This window comes from Macadamia integrifolia, chromosome 10, assembly GCF_013358625.1.
Source record: "Macadamia integrifolia cultivar HAES 741 chromosome 10, SCU_Mint_v3, whole genome shotgun sequence".
Taxonomy (NCBI): domain Eukaryota; kingdom Viridiplantae; phylum Streptophyta; class Magnoliopsida; order Proteales; family Proteaceae; genus Macadamia; species Macadamia integrifolia.
This window is the reverse complement of record NC_056566.1, coordinates 28,321,808-28,338,419: the sequence shown is the minus strand read 5'-3', so window position 1 is coordinate 28,338,419 and position 16,612 is coordinate 28,321,808. Positions and strand designations below refer to the sequence as shown.

General features: G+C 37.5%; 1 protein-coding gene across 1 annotated transcript in view; it reads left to right on the top strand.

Moving 5' to 3' along the window:
* Window positions 1-267: 267 nt before the first annotated feature.
* The window catches only part of LOC122091657 (chaperone protein dnaJ GFA2, mitochondrial-like), a 19,988-nt gene continuing 3,643 nt past the window's right edge, over window positions 268-16,612 (top strand). The window contains exons 1-14 of the mRNA XM_042661700.1: window positions 268-597; window positions 695-788; window positions 898-972; window positions 1,095-1,186; window positions 1,283-1,363; window positions 1,453-1,491; window positions 3,931-4,053; window positions 5,941-5,988; window positions 6,110-6,197; window positions 6,366-6,430; window positions 6,522-6,596; window positions 7,680-7,752; window positions 8,961-9,052; window positions 9,171-9,242. Coding sequence (XP_042517634.1) covers window positions 511-597; window positions 695-788; window positions 898-972; window positions 1,095-1,186; window positions 1,283-1,363; window positions 1,453-1,491; window positions 3,931-4,053; window positions 5,941-5,988; window positions 6,110-6,197; window positions 6,366-6,430; window positions 6,522-6,596; window positions 7,680-7,752; window positions 8,961-9,052; window positions 9,171-9,242 — 1,104 coding nt within the window. The 5' untranslated portion in view covers window positions 268-510. The remainder of the gene's footprint in view (window positions 598-694; window positions 789-897; window positions 973-1,094; window positions 1,187-1,282; window positions 1,364-1,452; window positions 1,492-3,930; window positions 4,054-5,940; window positions 5,989-6,109; window positions 6,198-6,365; window positions 6,431-6,521; window positions 6,597-7,679; window positions 7,753-8,960; window positions 9,053-9,170; window positions 9,243-16,612) is intronic.

Here is a 16,612-nt window from a genome sequence, read left to right as displayed (position 1 = left end):
ATGTGGGACTAGATTCCTTGGCATAAACATGTTTGTCTGATCACATAACTCTTTCCGACTTCTCTATGAAGGGTGAACCCTGATAAGATCTAAAGTTTCCGCATTCCCCACTCCACCCTACGCCAAATCCCCACTGGCGGCGGTTAGCTTAGCATAAGACCTTAAGGTTCATCTAGAGTCATCCCCAAACAAAGATTCCAATCCAACGATTCAAAGAGGCAAAAGGAACACATTGGGCATTTAAGAGGCTTAAACATGATTTAGCGACAGAAAATACAGGTTTTCCTGGTTTTACTAATAAGACTGTCCCAAGTGTTTCTCTTCTCTGGACGTTTCGAACGAGGAAGGAAGGTAGCTGGTGTGGCGGGTTAAAGGCCTCAAGCTCTCCCCACATCTCATTCTCCTCTCAATTAGGGCTTTTACCTTAGGAAGGCGTTCGATCTTGAATTAGTCTTACTGGGGTTTTTGTTGATTTTGAACTCCCATTTCTTGCATCGAGCTTGAGCTTCAATGGTGCGTTCTAATGGTGCTAGACTTGCCTACTGGTTCGCCAGACGCTCCCTCGGCTCGAAACTCGTTGACGATTCTGCAATCATCGTAAGATGTTCTTTCCTTAATTTCTTGTATATTGTTCTCTTCATTCTCTCTTCCCTTCATTGATTCTTGTTATTTATTTTTCTTCCTTTAATTACAGTTAAATGATTCTTTGCGCCGAGGGAGCTCGCGGGGATTTGTTTCAGGAATCTGCAATTCATTTCGGGTGTTGGGATATCGGAATTCAGAAATTGGTATTTCTTGATTTTGTTTTTTTGTTTATTTTTTTTTTCCCTTCAATTTGTTAACCAAGTTCTTCTTTTTCATCATCTGTAATTGATTGCTGCTTTTGATATGCCGCAGTCAAGCATAGACATGGGGTGTGGTGTGGAATTTTACACGACAGTTTGGTTGCGAAGAGATTGTTTCATGGGACGGGTACTGGAAAAAAATCTCTGCTTTCTTCTTGTTCACATTCTATATCGCTTATCTTTGTTGTGTATTTATGTTGTTCTTCTTTTCTCTTTTGAATGAATTTGGCTATCTTTTTCCCCTGTTAGGGTCAACGTACATGGCTGCCAGAGACTATTATGACATACTTGGAGTGAGCAAGAATGCGAGTGCATCAGACATAAAGAAAGCTTATTATGCAGTATGTGTCCCCAGTGTTGTAATTTCATTCAAGTGTAGTAGAAATTTTTTAGTAGTTTTCAGCTTTAGCAATTGCATATTTCGGCATTCTTTGCAGCTAGCAAAGAAGTTACATCCAGACACAAATAAAGATGCTGATGCAGAGAGCAAGTTCCAAGAAGTTCAGAAGGCCTATGAGGTATTACTTACACTGCATTTTTATGTTTACTAGAATATATAAATAGCACCTCAACATACTCACAGAAAATTCTAATTTTTTTTTTCCAGGTTTTAAAAGATGAAGAAAAGCGACAACGTTATGACCAGGTGCACCTTTCTTAAGAAGAAAAAAAATATCAAATGTTTTCATTACACCTAGTTTCTCAATTTGGAAGCAAATAATTTTATAATTTCAGTGGAAATAAAATTAGTTGGAGATAATTTAAATACACCATTACATAGTGGTAGCGTTATCTATTCTCCATCCGCAAATACAGAGTATCAAATGATAACCCTGAATATTCAATTATGTGTGTGATACAACATGAAGAGAATAAAACCAGATATAATACCTGTTTTATAAAAAATAAAAAAGCATAACAAAACATAACATAACAAAACAGCATATAAAAGCATTTTGTTGGTTGGGCGGTCACATAGACAAAACGAGAGTATTTTTCTGCCCAGTCAACTTGGCACATTTTCTATGGAAGCTGGTGATTTCCTGGTCATCCAGGCATCACCTAAGATATCAGTTTCTCAGCTTGTCCTTGGTTATTGAATTATTCCTTTTACACATGGTTCTATACAGCTAATTTTTATAGATTGCCTAATCAATTGACTTGTATTCAGTCAGGGATTGGGGGCTTCCATTTAACTATCTTTACATTACTTGTCTCAATAGAATCATATAAGCATGGTAAAATGCCTATTGTATCCAAGGAATTTTGCAAAAATGATATGAACTGGAGGCTTGCTGAGTAGATATAGAGATGCTTCTCATTTCTGTTGTGGGATGCAGAATAGGCCAAGTGAATACCTATTTGGAAGTGTGACAATCAATTTGGGCCTATACGGGAGCTTTCTTAGGGCTTGAGATTTACTACAGTTTGTAGAAAGAGGATAAACTATAGGCAACGGCTTACTTGTTTGGCATTGGTTAGTTGCAGTTCTTTATTTTATTATCTAATCATGCAGTAATTTTTTTATTTTTATTTTTTGGCGGGGGAGTGGGGTTGAGGTGGGGTGTTTTAAGTGTTTGACCCCATTTAGTTGGGATAAGGTCAAGTTGTTGTTGGTTGTTGATATTTAAGTGTTTCAAGTGTTCTGTGGTACTAGGATTGAATTTCACCACTATAATCTGGTTTGAGTGATTTGAGGTCTTCATTTTACTTACTCATTGTTGATTTATTTAACATCACGATATCAACTGGTGTGAAAGTTATTTTGGTGCATGATGTTATCAAAGGTGAATATGGAGGACATCAAGTTTGAAATATGGTAAAGTTTCTCCACGTTTGACCTCTAATGATTTTTATGATTGGATTTTTTTAATGCAAGACCTGAAAGAGTATTTAACTACCCAAATTGTTTCCTGGCTTGACTTTGTAACTTAAGGAATTCTGGGGGTTCAAGTCTTCAGTTATTTACCTAGATTGGAAATCTAGATTGAGAAGTAAGGTGTTGTATAATACTTGTGTGTGAAATTTGGCCTTTCAAAAAAAATTTCCAACTAGGGGGCATGACCCTCCCTCCCTTCTTCCCCTTTCTTTTCCTTTTAAATGATCACTCAATTGGGTAACCTGGGTGACATGTATTTTCCGAAGGTGTGATCGAGGCACAATATTGTTATCAAGTCCAGAAGAAGAGGACAGAAGATGATAAAGAATTGAAGTAGACAATCAGTACATGATGAAAGAAAGTAGAGATGGCCTTATATTGTTAGGAGAGCCAACTTATTCTCTTGGAGGTGGACGTGAATTTGCTTTTGCTTATTTGGCATCCAAAATGAGGGACCCTCCTTCACATTATTGACTTTTCAGTCAAACTGCTTCCCCAACTTTGTTAGCATTTCTTTCAGTTTGTGTCTGTCTGTCTGACAATATAAGACATCAAGCTGAAGGGGAAATGCTACGAGATGGATGCAGATCAAGCATGCTAAGTGAAGCATGATATTGCACAATCAACATGCAAACCATTCAATGGACATTAGTGAGATGGGATTGTTGGGACAAAGAGAAAAAATTGAAAGGATAAAATTAATGAATCCATTTGAGGGAGGTTCTTCTTTTAGTGGGTTGGGGTGGTAATTGGTGAGGAATCGAGTGGAAGTCAGTTAAGTTGATTGGTTATGTGCATATTAAGATCAATGATGTCAGCATTCAGGAGTAATATGCTCTAAGTTGAAGATTTTAAACAATGGCTGGAAAGCCAGAAGGATGTGTGAGCTGAAACAGTGGAAAACACTTCAGGACTCATGCTTTAACAGAAGATATGCAGTTGATGGCTAAAATTCCGAAACAGGAGTCCTGTATTGAAAAAAAAGGTGGTTTTTTTTTTTTTCATTGGGGGGGGGGTGGTTGCTTCTGAATTGTTCACTTGCAGATTGAGTTACTGAATTATTATTATTATTTTTGGTCTCTAAACTTCCTTTGGTGATCATGTTACATTGTTATCCTTAAATCAGTTGTACAGTTCTTTTCCCCTTCTCTCTCTTTATTCTTTTAATGCCAATAATAATTTTGCCTTGTTGGTTCAATTTAACAGGTTGGTCATGATTCATTTGAGGAAGCTGCTGCAGGAGGTGGTTATGGTGGTCCATATGGAGGTGCTGGATTTGGTAGCCCTTTTGAGGACATCTTTGGTAGTGGCGCTGGTGGATTCAATGATGTAAACTCTTCCCTCTGTTTCACAGAGTTGATATGCCATTCATAGTTGTCAAGGTGCCGCCTAGGTGGGAATGTGGGTTTTGAGCCTAAAGCAACTAGCCGCCTTATCCATCAAGGCACCAGGACCCAGAACTGAAGGAAGACATGCCTGGAATATGGTGCCCACCCTGGGTGAGGTTGGCCCTGCTTCCTAGGTGACAGCCTTGCCTAGGCGTCATAGCACCATGATCTCACCATGGCTTGCCTTGGCCCTGTTGCAGCTATGTTGTAATATATCTTGTTTATCTTTTTCTCTTATTTTAGATCTCATTCATTAAATGTTTCAAGTTTCTTTATTAATATGATGCAGTTGTTATAAATTGATTCATGATTTTGGAATATAAGTTTGTGAATCTGAAAATATGTGAAAATGGGAACTTTCTGCAAAAGTTTATATGTGGTAATTATTAACAAGTAAAAAGTTTAAGAAATATGGGCTCATTTTTTGATACCTAAGACCATTATCGCTACAAGTTTAGTAGTAAGGTGTCTAGAAGGTCGTTTTTTTAGAAAGAGGGGTGGGGAATGGGGGATTATGAGCTGTTGCCACCATACCTACCTTTTCCATAAAATCATTGTCATTACTCATTTTGCAATTGATGGCATAGAGTACTTATAATTAGGTGAGTTTTAAACGATATGATGGCTTTTGTTGAAAGAGGTCATGATTGAATTCGTGGGTGCGAATCAATGGGGTAGCCACTGAGTGGTGGTGTATTTTCAGAATATGAAAGTTGTGTGCTTTTAGGCCTGCTGGGATAGTGTAGAATACTTAAATCCTCATAGCACCCAAAGGGATTTGGATGCATATTTGATTGATTAATATTCTGATGCTTAATCTGTAAGGCCTCAGGAATTTAGCAATGATATATTTTTTTTTCTTTTCATCGACACCATTGTTATTACTCTCACAACCATTTCCATTTCTATTAAGTCGCTATTGGTTCCCTTTCTTAGTCAACCATTCCTGTTTCTACTATGCCACAATACACCATTGTGGACTGACTGCTGGTTCTCTTTCCTAGTTGTGCTGCACCTTCCTCAGTGCTGAATTGATCTTAATGCAGAACTAACTCCGAACCAGGAGTATCCGGTGGGAGATTAGCTTGCGACAGGACTGCAGTAATAGAAATAGACCAGATTTGAGGGAAAACCAAATATTTTAAGTAAAACAGTTTTGATTATGCAGAAACTCTGATCGAATGTTCTAATACTGGGAGTGAGTTCATTGATCTCCTTTACCCTTAGACCTTTCTTCTCCTGATTTGGGACTGGCGACTCTGACCCCGTCCCCTGCCCTTTTGTTAGCTCCTCTATTGTGAGATCAATACCTAGATTGCATCAGACTGGATTTTGAATCCCTATATTCCAGCCAACTGCAATAAAATAATTCCATAAAAAAATACAATAAACTAATAAAGATAAAATTCTCTAACTATACCCATGACTTGTATGAAGATATGATTCCTGAAAGTCAGGAATTCTGGAACCGTATCCATTGACTGGAGATAAAGATTTCTGGAGTCGCCAGGAATCTGGAAAGTCAGGAGTCGGAAGCCATGTAGAATCTCCAGATAGCTTTCCACAGTCCTGGTTTCTAGAAGAACCAGGTTTGAACCATCCTTGAACCACTGGGGTTGGTTTGAACCAGGTGAATCAGACCAAATAACCCAAACCAAACCAAACTGCAGGAAAAATTCTTCTTCTTTCTGCTGGAGATCTGGCATCAGATCTAAGTTGGATTTTGATGTATGTGTTTTTGTCCTGCATATTTTCTGCTTCAGAAATTTCAAATTTTAGTGTTATCATCTAATTTTGTTCTTAATATTTGATGGGTTTGGAAAACCAGTTCTTTAAGAATTTCTCTCAGCGTGGTTTCGGTGGCCAGGATGTCAAGGTTTGTCTATCTCTTTATCTGTTAATTAATGGATTATGTTCCGTATTATGTTTGCTGACTTTTTTTTTTTTTTTTAAATTGTTTTCTTTGGTTCTCATCGTTTTTTATTAATTTTACATAGGTTTCACTTGAATTGTCATTCATGGAAGCTGTTCAGGGTTGCACCAAAACTGTGATATTTCAGGCTGCTGTACCTTGTGATGCTTGTGGTATGGGCCGTATGGCAGTAATCTCCTGACTTAGTGAGGTCCTTTACTATCTAGAAACTTACTGCCTACCTGTGCAGTAATTGTCATTTCTTTCCAGCTGGTTTGTTCTGCATTTTTTTTTGAGCTCCCAACCCCAGTGTGTTAATGCCCATGGAATTATGTTGGCAGGTGGTACTGGTGTTCCTCCTGGAACCAGGCCTGAAACTTGTAAATCATGTAAAGGCTCTGGAGTGGTCAGTTTTCCCTGAAGTCTTTCTTTTTTGGGTATGTATTCAGATCCAACTGTGTTCATGGCTGACAGATGGGTTTGTGATCTATATACAGATATTCATGCAGAAAGGCCCATTTAGGTTGCAGTCCACCTGTATGCAATGTGGTGGAACAGGGAAAACTGTTACGGTATAGAGCTCATTGTTTTCTTTCTCACTTACTGTTTGTAATTATTTGAGGTTAACTATTTGTAGTTTTTATTTTGTAAGTATAATTAACTGCAGCCGACCTCATTAGTTTGTTGTTTTTTTGTTGTAATTAATTGCAATTTGTCTGTTATATACTTGACATATTTTAATGCCATTTCACTTGCACGCTTAAATAAACCACAGACTATATATCCAAAGTGGTTTGGAAATGCTCCACGAATACTGGCAATTTGGCCATGAAGTCCACTCATAAATCATATTGGCCAATGGAGCCTGGATATGATGACTATTTCCTGTTCCCTTTATATGTAAAAAAATTAGCACGGAGTTCTTGCCCATTTAGCTGCCAACCTATGGGTATAAAGATTTTATTTTTCCTTTCTTCCTAAGTAGTCCACATCCTGACTGGAACTATAAAATCCACATGAGATTCTGTTGTTTTCCTAAAGGTATAGAATGCAAAAAAAAAAAGCATTAGCATCCTGTGGAAACTCCCATTATTCACAAAGACATTAAAGAAATGGGTCAAAACTTTACACTTTTCAGGGGTAAGGGGGAAAAAAGGGTTCAAACCTCACTAACAAGAATCCATTGGATGATTCAACAGAAAATCCCACTGATGACACATATTGCACATCTGGGGAAGAAACAAACACATTTTACTTCTTCAGTCGATTTATACAGGCAGCTAATAAAACTTGAATATGGGCATTTATTGTGATTTGAATGGCCGTTTACATAACTATGATTTGATGGACAGTCTTTGGGTTTGAAGGAGACATTCAAAAGTTTTTCTCTGTAGCGAGGCTGTCAGACAGTGAAACTAAAGATGTATAACGTATTATCACATGTAGACCGTGCACTCATGTATGATAGTGAACTTGTATACAAATCTGTATTGTCTTAGCAAGCTTTTATACATTGTACTCTGGTGCTATTTTATTTTCTTCTAGCATATTCTCATTTTCAATTTTTTTTTTTTCATTTCCAGTTCCTGAAATTTGACTATTTTTTGTGAAACTAATGTGGCCTTATGTTACTATTACATGCACATTTTGTGTAGAGCTTTTGCAGATCATGTAAAGGAGAACGTGTTGTGAGGGGATCAAAATCAGTCAAGCTGGATATTAAGCCAGGTATTTCAAGTATCTTTTGAACCAAATATAGTTCTTATATAATGTTCGTACTGATGCTGGATATGTAGTAGCTTTTTAGACAAAATGCAATATCTTAGTTAAGTTTAGTTTTTTTTTTTTTTTCAACTTCTTGCTTTCTGTCCTTTGTTTTATTTTGTTCACTGCTCTTTTTCTTCTAAAATTGGGGGTTATTTCTTTCTATTTCATTTCTTTTGAGGCTTGAGCTGTCTTGTTCCTTTTCTTTTCCCACTTCTCTGTATGCTGATGGAAAAATTTGAGATATTCAACTTATCTATTATAGGGTTGTAAATTGATTTATAGTGTTAAATTTATAATTTGAATTGAGAAGCATGTATGTCTCTTTATTTCATCTGACTGTTTGGTTGACTGTCTTAGGCCTGTGGGGCTAAAACCAGGGATAAGTAGTATCTCGAGTTTCCATCATTGAAACATCTCAATCTTAGATTGGTGATGGCTGCATCAGCTTGCCAAGAATTCTTCAAATCATTCACAAGAATCTTGACATGGTATTTTAAATTAAAATTTGGGCATCAGAAGATATGCCCTAAATAAACATGGTCATTGCAGAGTGGTGGTCCTTTAACTGACTGGAATAGATTAGGCTTTAACAATAATAATGAATCTCAGTTTTAAGCTTGGTCTAAAAGGACATGCTAGAAGTTCTGACTAGAGTTAAGGGTTAGTCAAAGCTGATAATCATTTTCCTTTGCTTAAAATGTGGCCTGTGATGTCAACTCTGGGAGGTAGATGTTATTGTTTTTGAACTGGAAAACCATGGAAGGCCCAAAAGTATGAATTAAAAAGAAAAAAAGAATTTGAATGTTATCTAATATGGTGTTCCTACTTTAGAGAGGAGAAAATATTATATGAATTTTTTTCTAGTTCCCCTTTTAAAGAGAAGAAAATTTCACGATGGAATGTTGAAAAAAAAAGGGGGGGGGTGCCTGTCACTGGAAATTTCCCCCTAAGCCGTTATATCTGACGATGAAAACTAGTAGGTGATCAAGAGGTATATACTTTCTATAGCTTGGGATCTGTATGTTGTGCTGCTTCTGAGGCATCATCAGTCATTTCGAATCATTCATCTTATCTTCAAGTTGGTTTGATTCATTTTTCTTTGATAAGCCATCATAAAAGTAGAACAAAAAAACACCAGAAATTGAATATAAGAAATAATATTTTTGCAGGAATGGATGATAATGAAACAATAAAGGTGTATAGAAGTGGCGGAGCAGATCCTGATGGCAATCAGCCGGGTGATCTTTATGTTACCATCAAAGTAACTTGTTCAACATTATCATCTATTATGTTATTGTATGATTGATGATTAAGATTAACAGTTGGTAAGAAGTATGTATGTGTTTGCTTCGAATTTATGGCCAATTTTTTTTCCCCAGGTCCAACAAGACCCTATTTTTCGGAGAGAAGGCTCTGATATCCATGTTGATGGTGTTTTGAGTGTTACTCAGGTAGTTCCTACTCTTGGCTATATCTGGTTTTTCTCATGTTCCAGATGGCTATATCTGGTTAATGACTCCATTCCTGAGGCGATAGATAACTGAGGACGGTAATTAGTTTGCAAAGCTCTGTTTGTGAAAGTGTCATTCTGTGCGAGCTTGACTATCTCAGAATCATCTACTATTTTTTGAGACTTCTTTGTGTTGGCAGTAACGTTTGGTCGTGATTCACACTTTATTTTTTATGCATTTCCATTTGATAAAATAAGATTGTCTATTTGTGATGATTTGAGGCTGCAGTTAATTAAATGCCAAATGATAGGCATACACAGTTTTGATATGACATATGAAGGGTACAGAAGGATTTAAAAAGTAAGAATATTTTATACATTAATTGCGAGTGTGGCCGCAGTCACGCATCTCCACTCCTCTGTGCTCTGTGGCTTGCCATCATATGCAAGTCATGGTGCAAGGGGTGGGCTGTTGTCTACATTGACATGCCCAATGATTGACTATCATGCAATCATTGGCCAAGTCAATGTGCACAACAAATATTCGTTTGGTCCCACTCCCACCCCCACCCCCACCCCCAACCTTTGTTTCTAAAATCTTGCATTCTCATGGGTTTGTTGCTTGCAAGGGTTTTTCCATGCTCGGTTTTGTGGCCTATGTTCTTGGAGTCTTGCGTTCGTAGGTGCAGAGCTTCTTTGCTCGTCTCCTGCCGCAAGTGTTATTTAATACGACATTAACGTGGGTCTCTGAAGAACATAGGTCGCTAGCTTGCAAGTTTAGACAGATCGTGAGTCCCCCCCCCCTCTTTTTGTTTTAAAAAAATTTGTTACATTCTCGTGGGTTTGTTGCTTGTAAGGGTTTTTCCATCGGTTTTTCGTGCTAGGCAGGGCTACCAAGCCTTCTTCTACCAAATCCTTATTACATTGTAGTAGGTATGGTGGTGGACATAACGCACATGAGTTGCAATTGGTTTGCTTGTGATGGTGGGCTTTATGTTAGTGCATTGAACTACTATTCGTAGATACCTCTGGCTCGAGTTTTGGGGTTCTTTTCTAGTTTTCAATGCGGAGTTGTATTGCGTATCTAGTTTTCAATGCAGAGTTGTGTATTGACTACATAGTTTTTAATGCGGAGTTGTGTGTACGAGTTGTTACTTCCGTGCTTAGTGGCGCTGTCAAGAATTCGTTATCTCATTCCTCCTTTCATAAAAGTAGGTTAGGTGATGGATCATCTTGATGGTGGACTGATGCAGCAGCACTACGATGGATCGACCCAAACCCGCTCTAGAACCCGGACCAAGACCCAGATCCAATTTGGGTTCCAAGTTACTGATTTGGGTTTAGGGTTAATAGAATATTCTAGGATTTTATTTTATTTTGAGGATATTTGTTATCTTTTATTTCAGGTTATTTTGGGGTAGCTATTAGGTGAGTAGAAATTCTCAATTTTAGTTTATTGTGTTTCTATTATATTTTAAATTAGGAAGCTTCTTCTATGTTAGATCAATTTCATATTTAGCATTTTCTTTTTTAGTAATTCTTTTCCTACTTATGTAAGGCCATGGGCCACAATAATTTTAGTTGATTAATGAAAAAAAAAAGTGATTGTGATCCCCCCTGCGTGGCTGTCTTCTTCTTCTTCTTCTTCTTCTTCTTCTTCTTCTTCTTCCCTGCGATCTGTCTTCCTATCCCCTCTTTTCTCTGTTATTCTTCTTCTTTGTTTTCTTTTCCCTACTCTCTTTCTCTGTTTCTGGGCGATAGCTATTGCCTTAATCAAGAGGTTCGATCTGCCTCTCTCTCTATCTATTTGGGCTGAGGTTATGAACGAAGGAAGCCCTTTTCTAGGTGACCAAAGCCCTTCCTGTGATGTGGAATAATACCTTCAAGAGCTGAACCTGCAACTACCGTTTCTCCTAAACTTCAGAAGCTTGTAATCCAAACCCTGCTTGATTTCTTGAGCTATACTGGTGTGGGTCGACTCTGGATGCCTAGGCGAGCACAAATCTAGAAGTTTATAGCTCTTTGAGGCAGATTCCAAGGGCTGCTGTTCAAGTTCTTCTTGGTGTTCAAAATGTGACCTTCTATGGCTGTCGTGAGGTTGAAGACAACCTCATAAAGTGGGGCTTGCTTTATCTTTTGTAATATCTCATTAATACCCTTCTTTTTCTCCCATATTCTTCACTGCCCTACTTTTAAGTCTGATTCCTAGTTTACCCTTTCTACTAGTGCTTTGTAAACCGGTGGTTATGTCTTGAAGTTCTAACAAATTACAAGTCTGCCACCCTTATGATCTTCAATCTATTTACAGGATTGCCGCTCAATTGTAGACATCAACATATTTATTGTTTTGCCTCCTAATCTTAGTCTTAAGTGCTTAAGTGGGCCCACATCCAATCGGGTTGGTTTTCTTGGGGCTTGCCGGTCCCACATTATTTGGTATCAGAGCAAATTTCCTGTCAACTCGTTTACCCCGATGGTTGCTTACACCACCCCCTCATATGAACAGTGGACTTAGTTGCTTCAACAGAGCGAAGAAATCTTAAGAACCCTCTGTGGGTCTCATGGACCTCTGCCTGGGATCGCGATATGGCGCGTAGCGCGTGTACACACGTTAGTGTTTGACCCTAATGAGATGAGATAGTATCCCCTGGTCATCAAAATCCAAAGGGGGATACACGTTATGGGTAAAAGGGAGTCGCCACCTAGAAAGGGTCTAGGACCCATAAATGTCTCCCCCAATCAAGGGAGAGAGACTAATGACTCTGATGGATAAGGTTGGTTTGTACCAAGATTCTAGACAAGTGTCAAGTGACAGACTGGGAAGGTGTTAAGCACCCAGTCTGCCCGGCTCTAAGGCCGGGTTCTTTTTGTTTGACCAAAGTTTATTTGTACCCTACTAACTAGTCCTAAATCTAGGTCACTGAAAACCCTAAACTAGGTATCTAAGCATGACATGTGAAAACCCTAAGCCAAGTGTCTAAATTATGCTAGCTAGGTTATGATGCAAATAATGAAATGATTATGCCAATTAAAAATTAAAAACCCTAAATGATTTAATTGATGTATTATGAGTCTTAGATTAAGCTAATGAAATAAGCCTAAACCTAGGACTAGTTTAGCAACTTATGAAACCCTAAATTAAACTAACTCGATTAATTGAGCCTAACCTAGATGGATGATTAATGAATTTATGAAATCCTAAATTGAATTAATTAAAATGATTAATCCTAATCCCTAGTAATTTGTGAAATAAATTATTGCAATCCTACTTAATCTAATTGGTAAAAAGATTTTTAAATTAAATGGGGCCTAATTAAATTAGAAAAGTTAAATGGGCTAATTACATTAAATGGAGGCATTTTACTAGTCTACCTAATCTAGTTTAGGAAGATCAAATTGACCCTATGGTTTAATTAAATAAATTATGAAACCTAATTGCCCTAATTATGTTTATCTTGAGCTAATCCTAAAATAAATTAAGCTTTTTAACATCGAATCATCAAGTATAAAAAAAAAGATATGTTAATAAACACAAAGCATGGCAAACATGATATTGACTAACCTATCTAAATCTAATGATTATCAATATGGCAAGATATCCGAATCTAAATTAAAAACACAATTAATTCTAAAAGGACACACTATTTGAGATGAAAAGAAATGGACCGAAACGGGTTCATTTTTATCAACTCGAGAACCCAAGTAACGCGTCTAATGCTACAAGCCGGTTTGAGGGGGGCCAACCACGCCCATACTACCCTACGTCCTAGACTACGTCCCACGTATGTTATGAAGAGGAAAAAAGAAAAAGAAAATCATTTGAATTTTGAATCAAGGAAAAGTAAGTTGAACTAGACTACTTTGAATGGATGAGATTTGATGATCTAAGTAATCTAATCTAGTTTACTTGATTAAAGCTAAATCCAGGTTCAAATACATTATTATACGTAATTAGATGGATTGAAAATATTTTAAGCTAATCCTAAAAGGTGAGATGAACATATCATAAGGCCCCAAAAGGACTAATGAGATAAACATTATGCTAATTAGACTAAATCATTTTACTAATTACATTTACACAAAGCAAATTAATAAAATAAGCTATAATAACATGGGAGTTTGATTAAACTACTAGAACAACTAAATCAAACTACATTGCAAAACAAAAGAAAAAAAGGTGAAAAATCAAACTTTACAAGACTTAAACACATTGGGAATTTACAAAACTGATTTCAGAGATTCCAGTAAGGATTATAGCAACAACAGTGTCTTTACTTTTGGTTTCTTGACATGATCAGATGCCTTCGTAACCCAAAGTGTCAACCACATGTGGTGCATAGAGCTTGGTTATAAACAGTAGAAGAACACATACAAGGCCCTAGGCAAGGTTGGATCGATTCCATGGAGAAGGGAGGTTGAAGATGATGGTGATATGGTTCAGATTTCGATAATGGAAGGAATGAAGGTGAGGATGGATTTGGTTGCAGGTTTAGTGGCTTCCGGTTAGTGGTTGCAGCAGCAGGGAAGAAAAAAGAAGAAGAAGAAGAAGAAGAAGAGAACTGCAGCAGCAGGGAAAAAGAAAAGAAAAAGAAGAAGAAGAAGAAGAGAACTGCAGCAGCAGGGAAAAAGAAAAGAAGAAGAAGATGGTGAAATTCGGTTTCAGCAAAGGAAGAAAAGAAAAAAAAGAAGAGGAAGAAGAAGAAGAAGAAGAAGAAAAAGGAGTAGTTGCAGGTCTTGGTTGCAGCAGCAGGGGAGAAGAAGAGAAAAAGAAAAAGAAGATGAAGAAGAAGAGAACTGCAGCAGCAGGGAAAAAGAAAAGAAGAAGAAGAAGAAGAGAAGGAGGAGAAGTTGAGTTCGGTGGCTGCCGGTTAGTGGCTGCAGCAGCAGGGAAGCAAAAAAGAAGAAGAAGAAGATGGTGGAATTCGGTTTCAGCAAAGGAAGAAAAGAAAGAAAAGAAGAGGAAGAAGAAGAAGAAGAAGAATAAGGAGTAGTTGCAGGTTTCGGTTGCAGCAGCAGGGAAGAAGAAGAGAAAAAGAAGAAGAAGAAGAAAGTGGAGAGGGGCGCTGGAGAAGAAAGATGGAAGAGAGGAAGAAGAAGAAGAAATGGGATTAGGTTACAGCTGAGATCCTAATCTAAGGGTCTAGATTAAAAGAACAAAAAAAATTAAAAAAAAAACTAAATCAAATCAAATCTACTTAAGTAAGCATGTTAAATATAAAAAAAAAAACCAATTAAACCTAATTAATCTAAAAGAATCAATTAATCCTAAATACTTTTAATTGGACCGGAATAAATCAATTCACATCTAATAAACCGTATTGAACCAAACTGAAACTAATTAAACATAATTAATTTAAATAAATCAATTATTAATAAATTAGAAACTAATCTATTAATTAAACTAATTCTAAATCGCTATTGGGAGAAAATAAATAAATAAATAAATACCTTAAACCGGCTTTAATCAAGAAACAAGGGGAGATAACCCTTGTGCTTCAAGCCCAAAATCGAACCGGACTAGGTCTCCCGGCTCAAGGAAAGATTACACATTCAAAATTTTATACTTGGAGAGATTCTTTATTTAGAGAGAGGGAATTAGCAAAAACCTTCATGGGGCCATATTCCTTCTCCCAAAATTTCTCCTCCTCTTGGAAGATAGGAAGGGCTATTCTTATAGCCTTAGGACTTGGGACAATTCTCTCTTAGTTCTTATGTGGGACTAAAAAACTAGAGAGAATTGTCCAAAAATGCTTGCTTTTGGACAAAGGGGTTTGGGCGCCATGTGGCACTCTTTGGTTGCTTGGAATGGAATCTGATACCGAACTTTGGAGTCAACTTTCGGGAGTCATATCTTTCAAACCGTTTGTTGGAATTCGACGTGTAATATGTCGTTAGAAAGCTCAGTCCGAGCACTATCCAATGATGTGAGACACGATTGTAGTCTCGATTGGGAACCTTTACGAAAATATGCATAAGTAGGGACCCGGATCATATAATGAAGGAAAGAATCGGGCGTCAATTCGCATAGTTCTCGCATCAAAGTGTAATGTCCGACTTGAGGGGACAAACAACAATAATCCACAACATCAAATTCTAATTTTTGAAAACATTTTCTCTTGAAAGTTTATAGGAAAAAATGGTCATTTTCTACTCTAAGTTTGAAAATTCTCCAAGTCTAAAATATCCAACATGTAATCCTTCATATTGTCATCATTGCCGGGGGGTGACAAAATTCGGTGTCTACACCCTCCAAGTTAACCAGGCTGTACAGGAAGCACAAGCTGTTACCCTCCAGGACATTAATGCAAGGCTTGATGCCCTAGAGTCACGTATTTGGAAACCCGGTGGACAACAAGGTCACGTTACTATGTTTTTACATCAAGCTTTGTTGTCGATGTTGAAGATGAACGGGATAATCTGATGAAGGATGTTTCTGAAGAACTGAACGACGGCCCAATCTCATTTGTGAAGCCCACCATCCGATTCCGGTCATAGTCATATCATTTGTTGACGACCATCAGAAGATCGTGACTGTAGATCGCGAGGTGTGTTGGATCTTTACCCCTTTGGAGCCATTGATTGAGGATGCTGATCGAGTGGTGTTGATTCTCTCCTTTTATAAAACTCGTGGATGGGTTTTTCTAAACAACAGGGGAGTTGATGCAGCAGCGCTCCGATGGATTGACCCAAACCCGCTCCAGAACCCGGACCAAGACCTAGATCCAATTTGGGTTCATGGTTAATAGAATATTCTAGGATTTTATTTTATTTTGAGGATATTTGTTATCTTTTATTTTAGGCTATTTTGGGGTAGCTATTAGGTAAGTAGAAATTCTCAATTTTAGTTTATTGTGTTTCTATTATATTTTAAATTATGAAGCTTCTTCTATGTTAGATCAATTTCACATTTAGTGGCTGTCTTCTTCTTCTTCTGCTTCTTCTTCCTTGCGATCTCTCTTCCTATCCCTAATGTAGGAATGGATTTGACAACCAAACCAGTCCCAAAACTGCAGGAAATTATAAACCAGAGAACAACCAGATTTCCACCAAAATAACCAATTAAATCAGACCAAAAGAACAAAGCAAACAGCAGCTATCGATCTCAAAAAACCCAGTAATTCTATGACTGAACAGTACCGGATGGGCAGAGATCAATGAAGGACTGATAGCAGTTCAAAATAGTGTCAAACAATTGGTAATTAATGATTCAGAATCTGAAAATCACAGCAGGAATCAACCCAGATCAATCAATCTCAGTTCAGTCCAAAACAGATCACTAAAAGACGAAAAAATAGAGATTTTATAGAACTTCCAAGCGGATGGTCAGAACCAGCCCTAACTTAGGCCGAGTTCTCCTTGGATTCTAGAAAA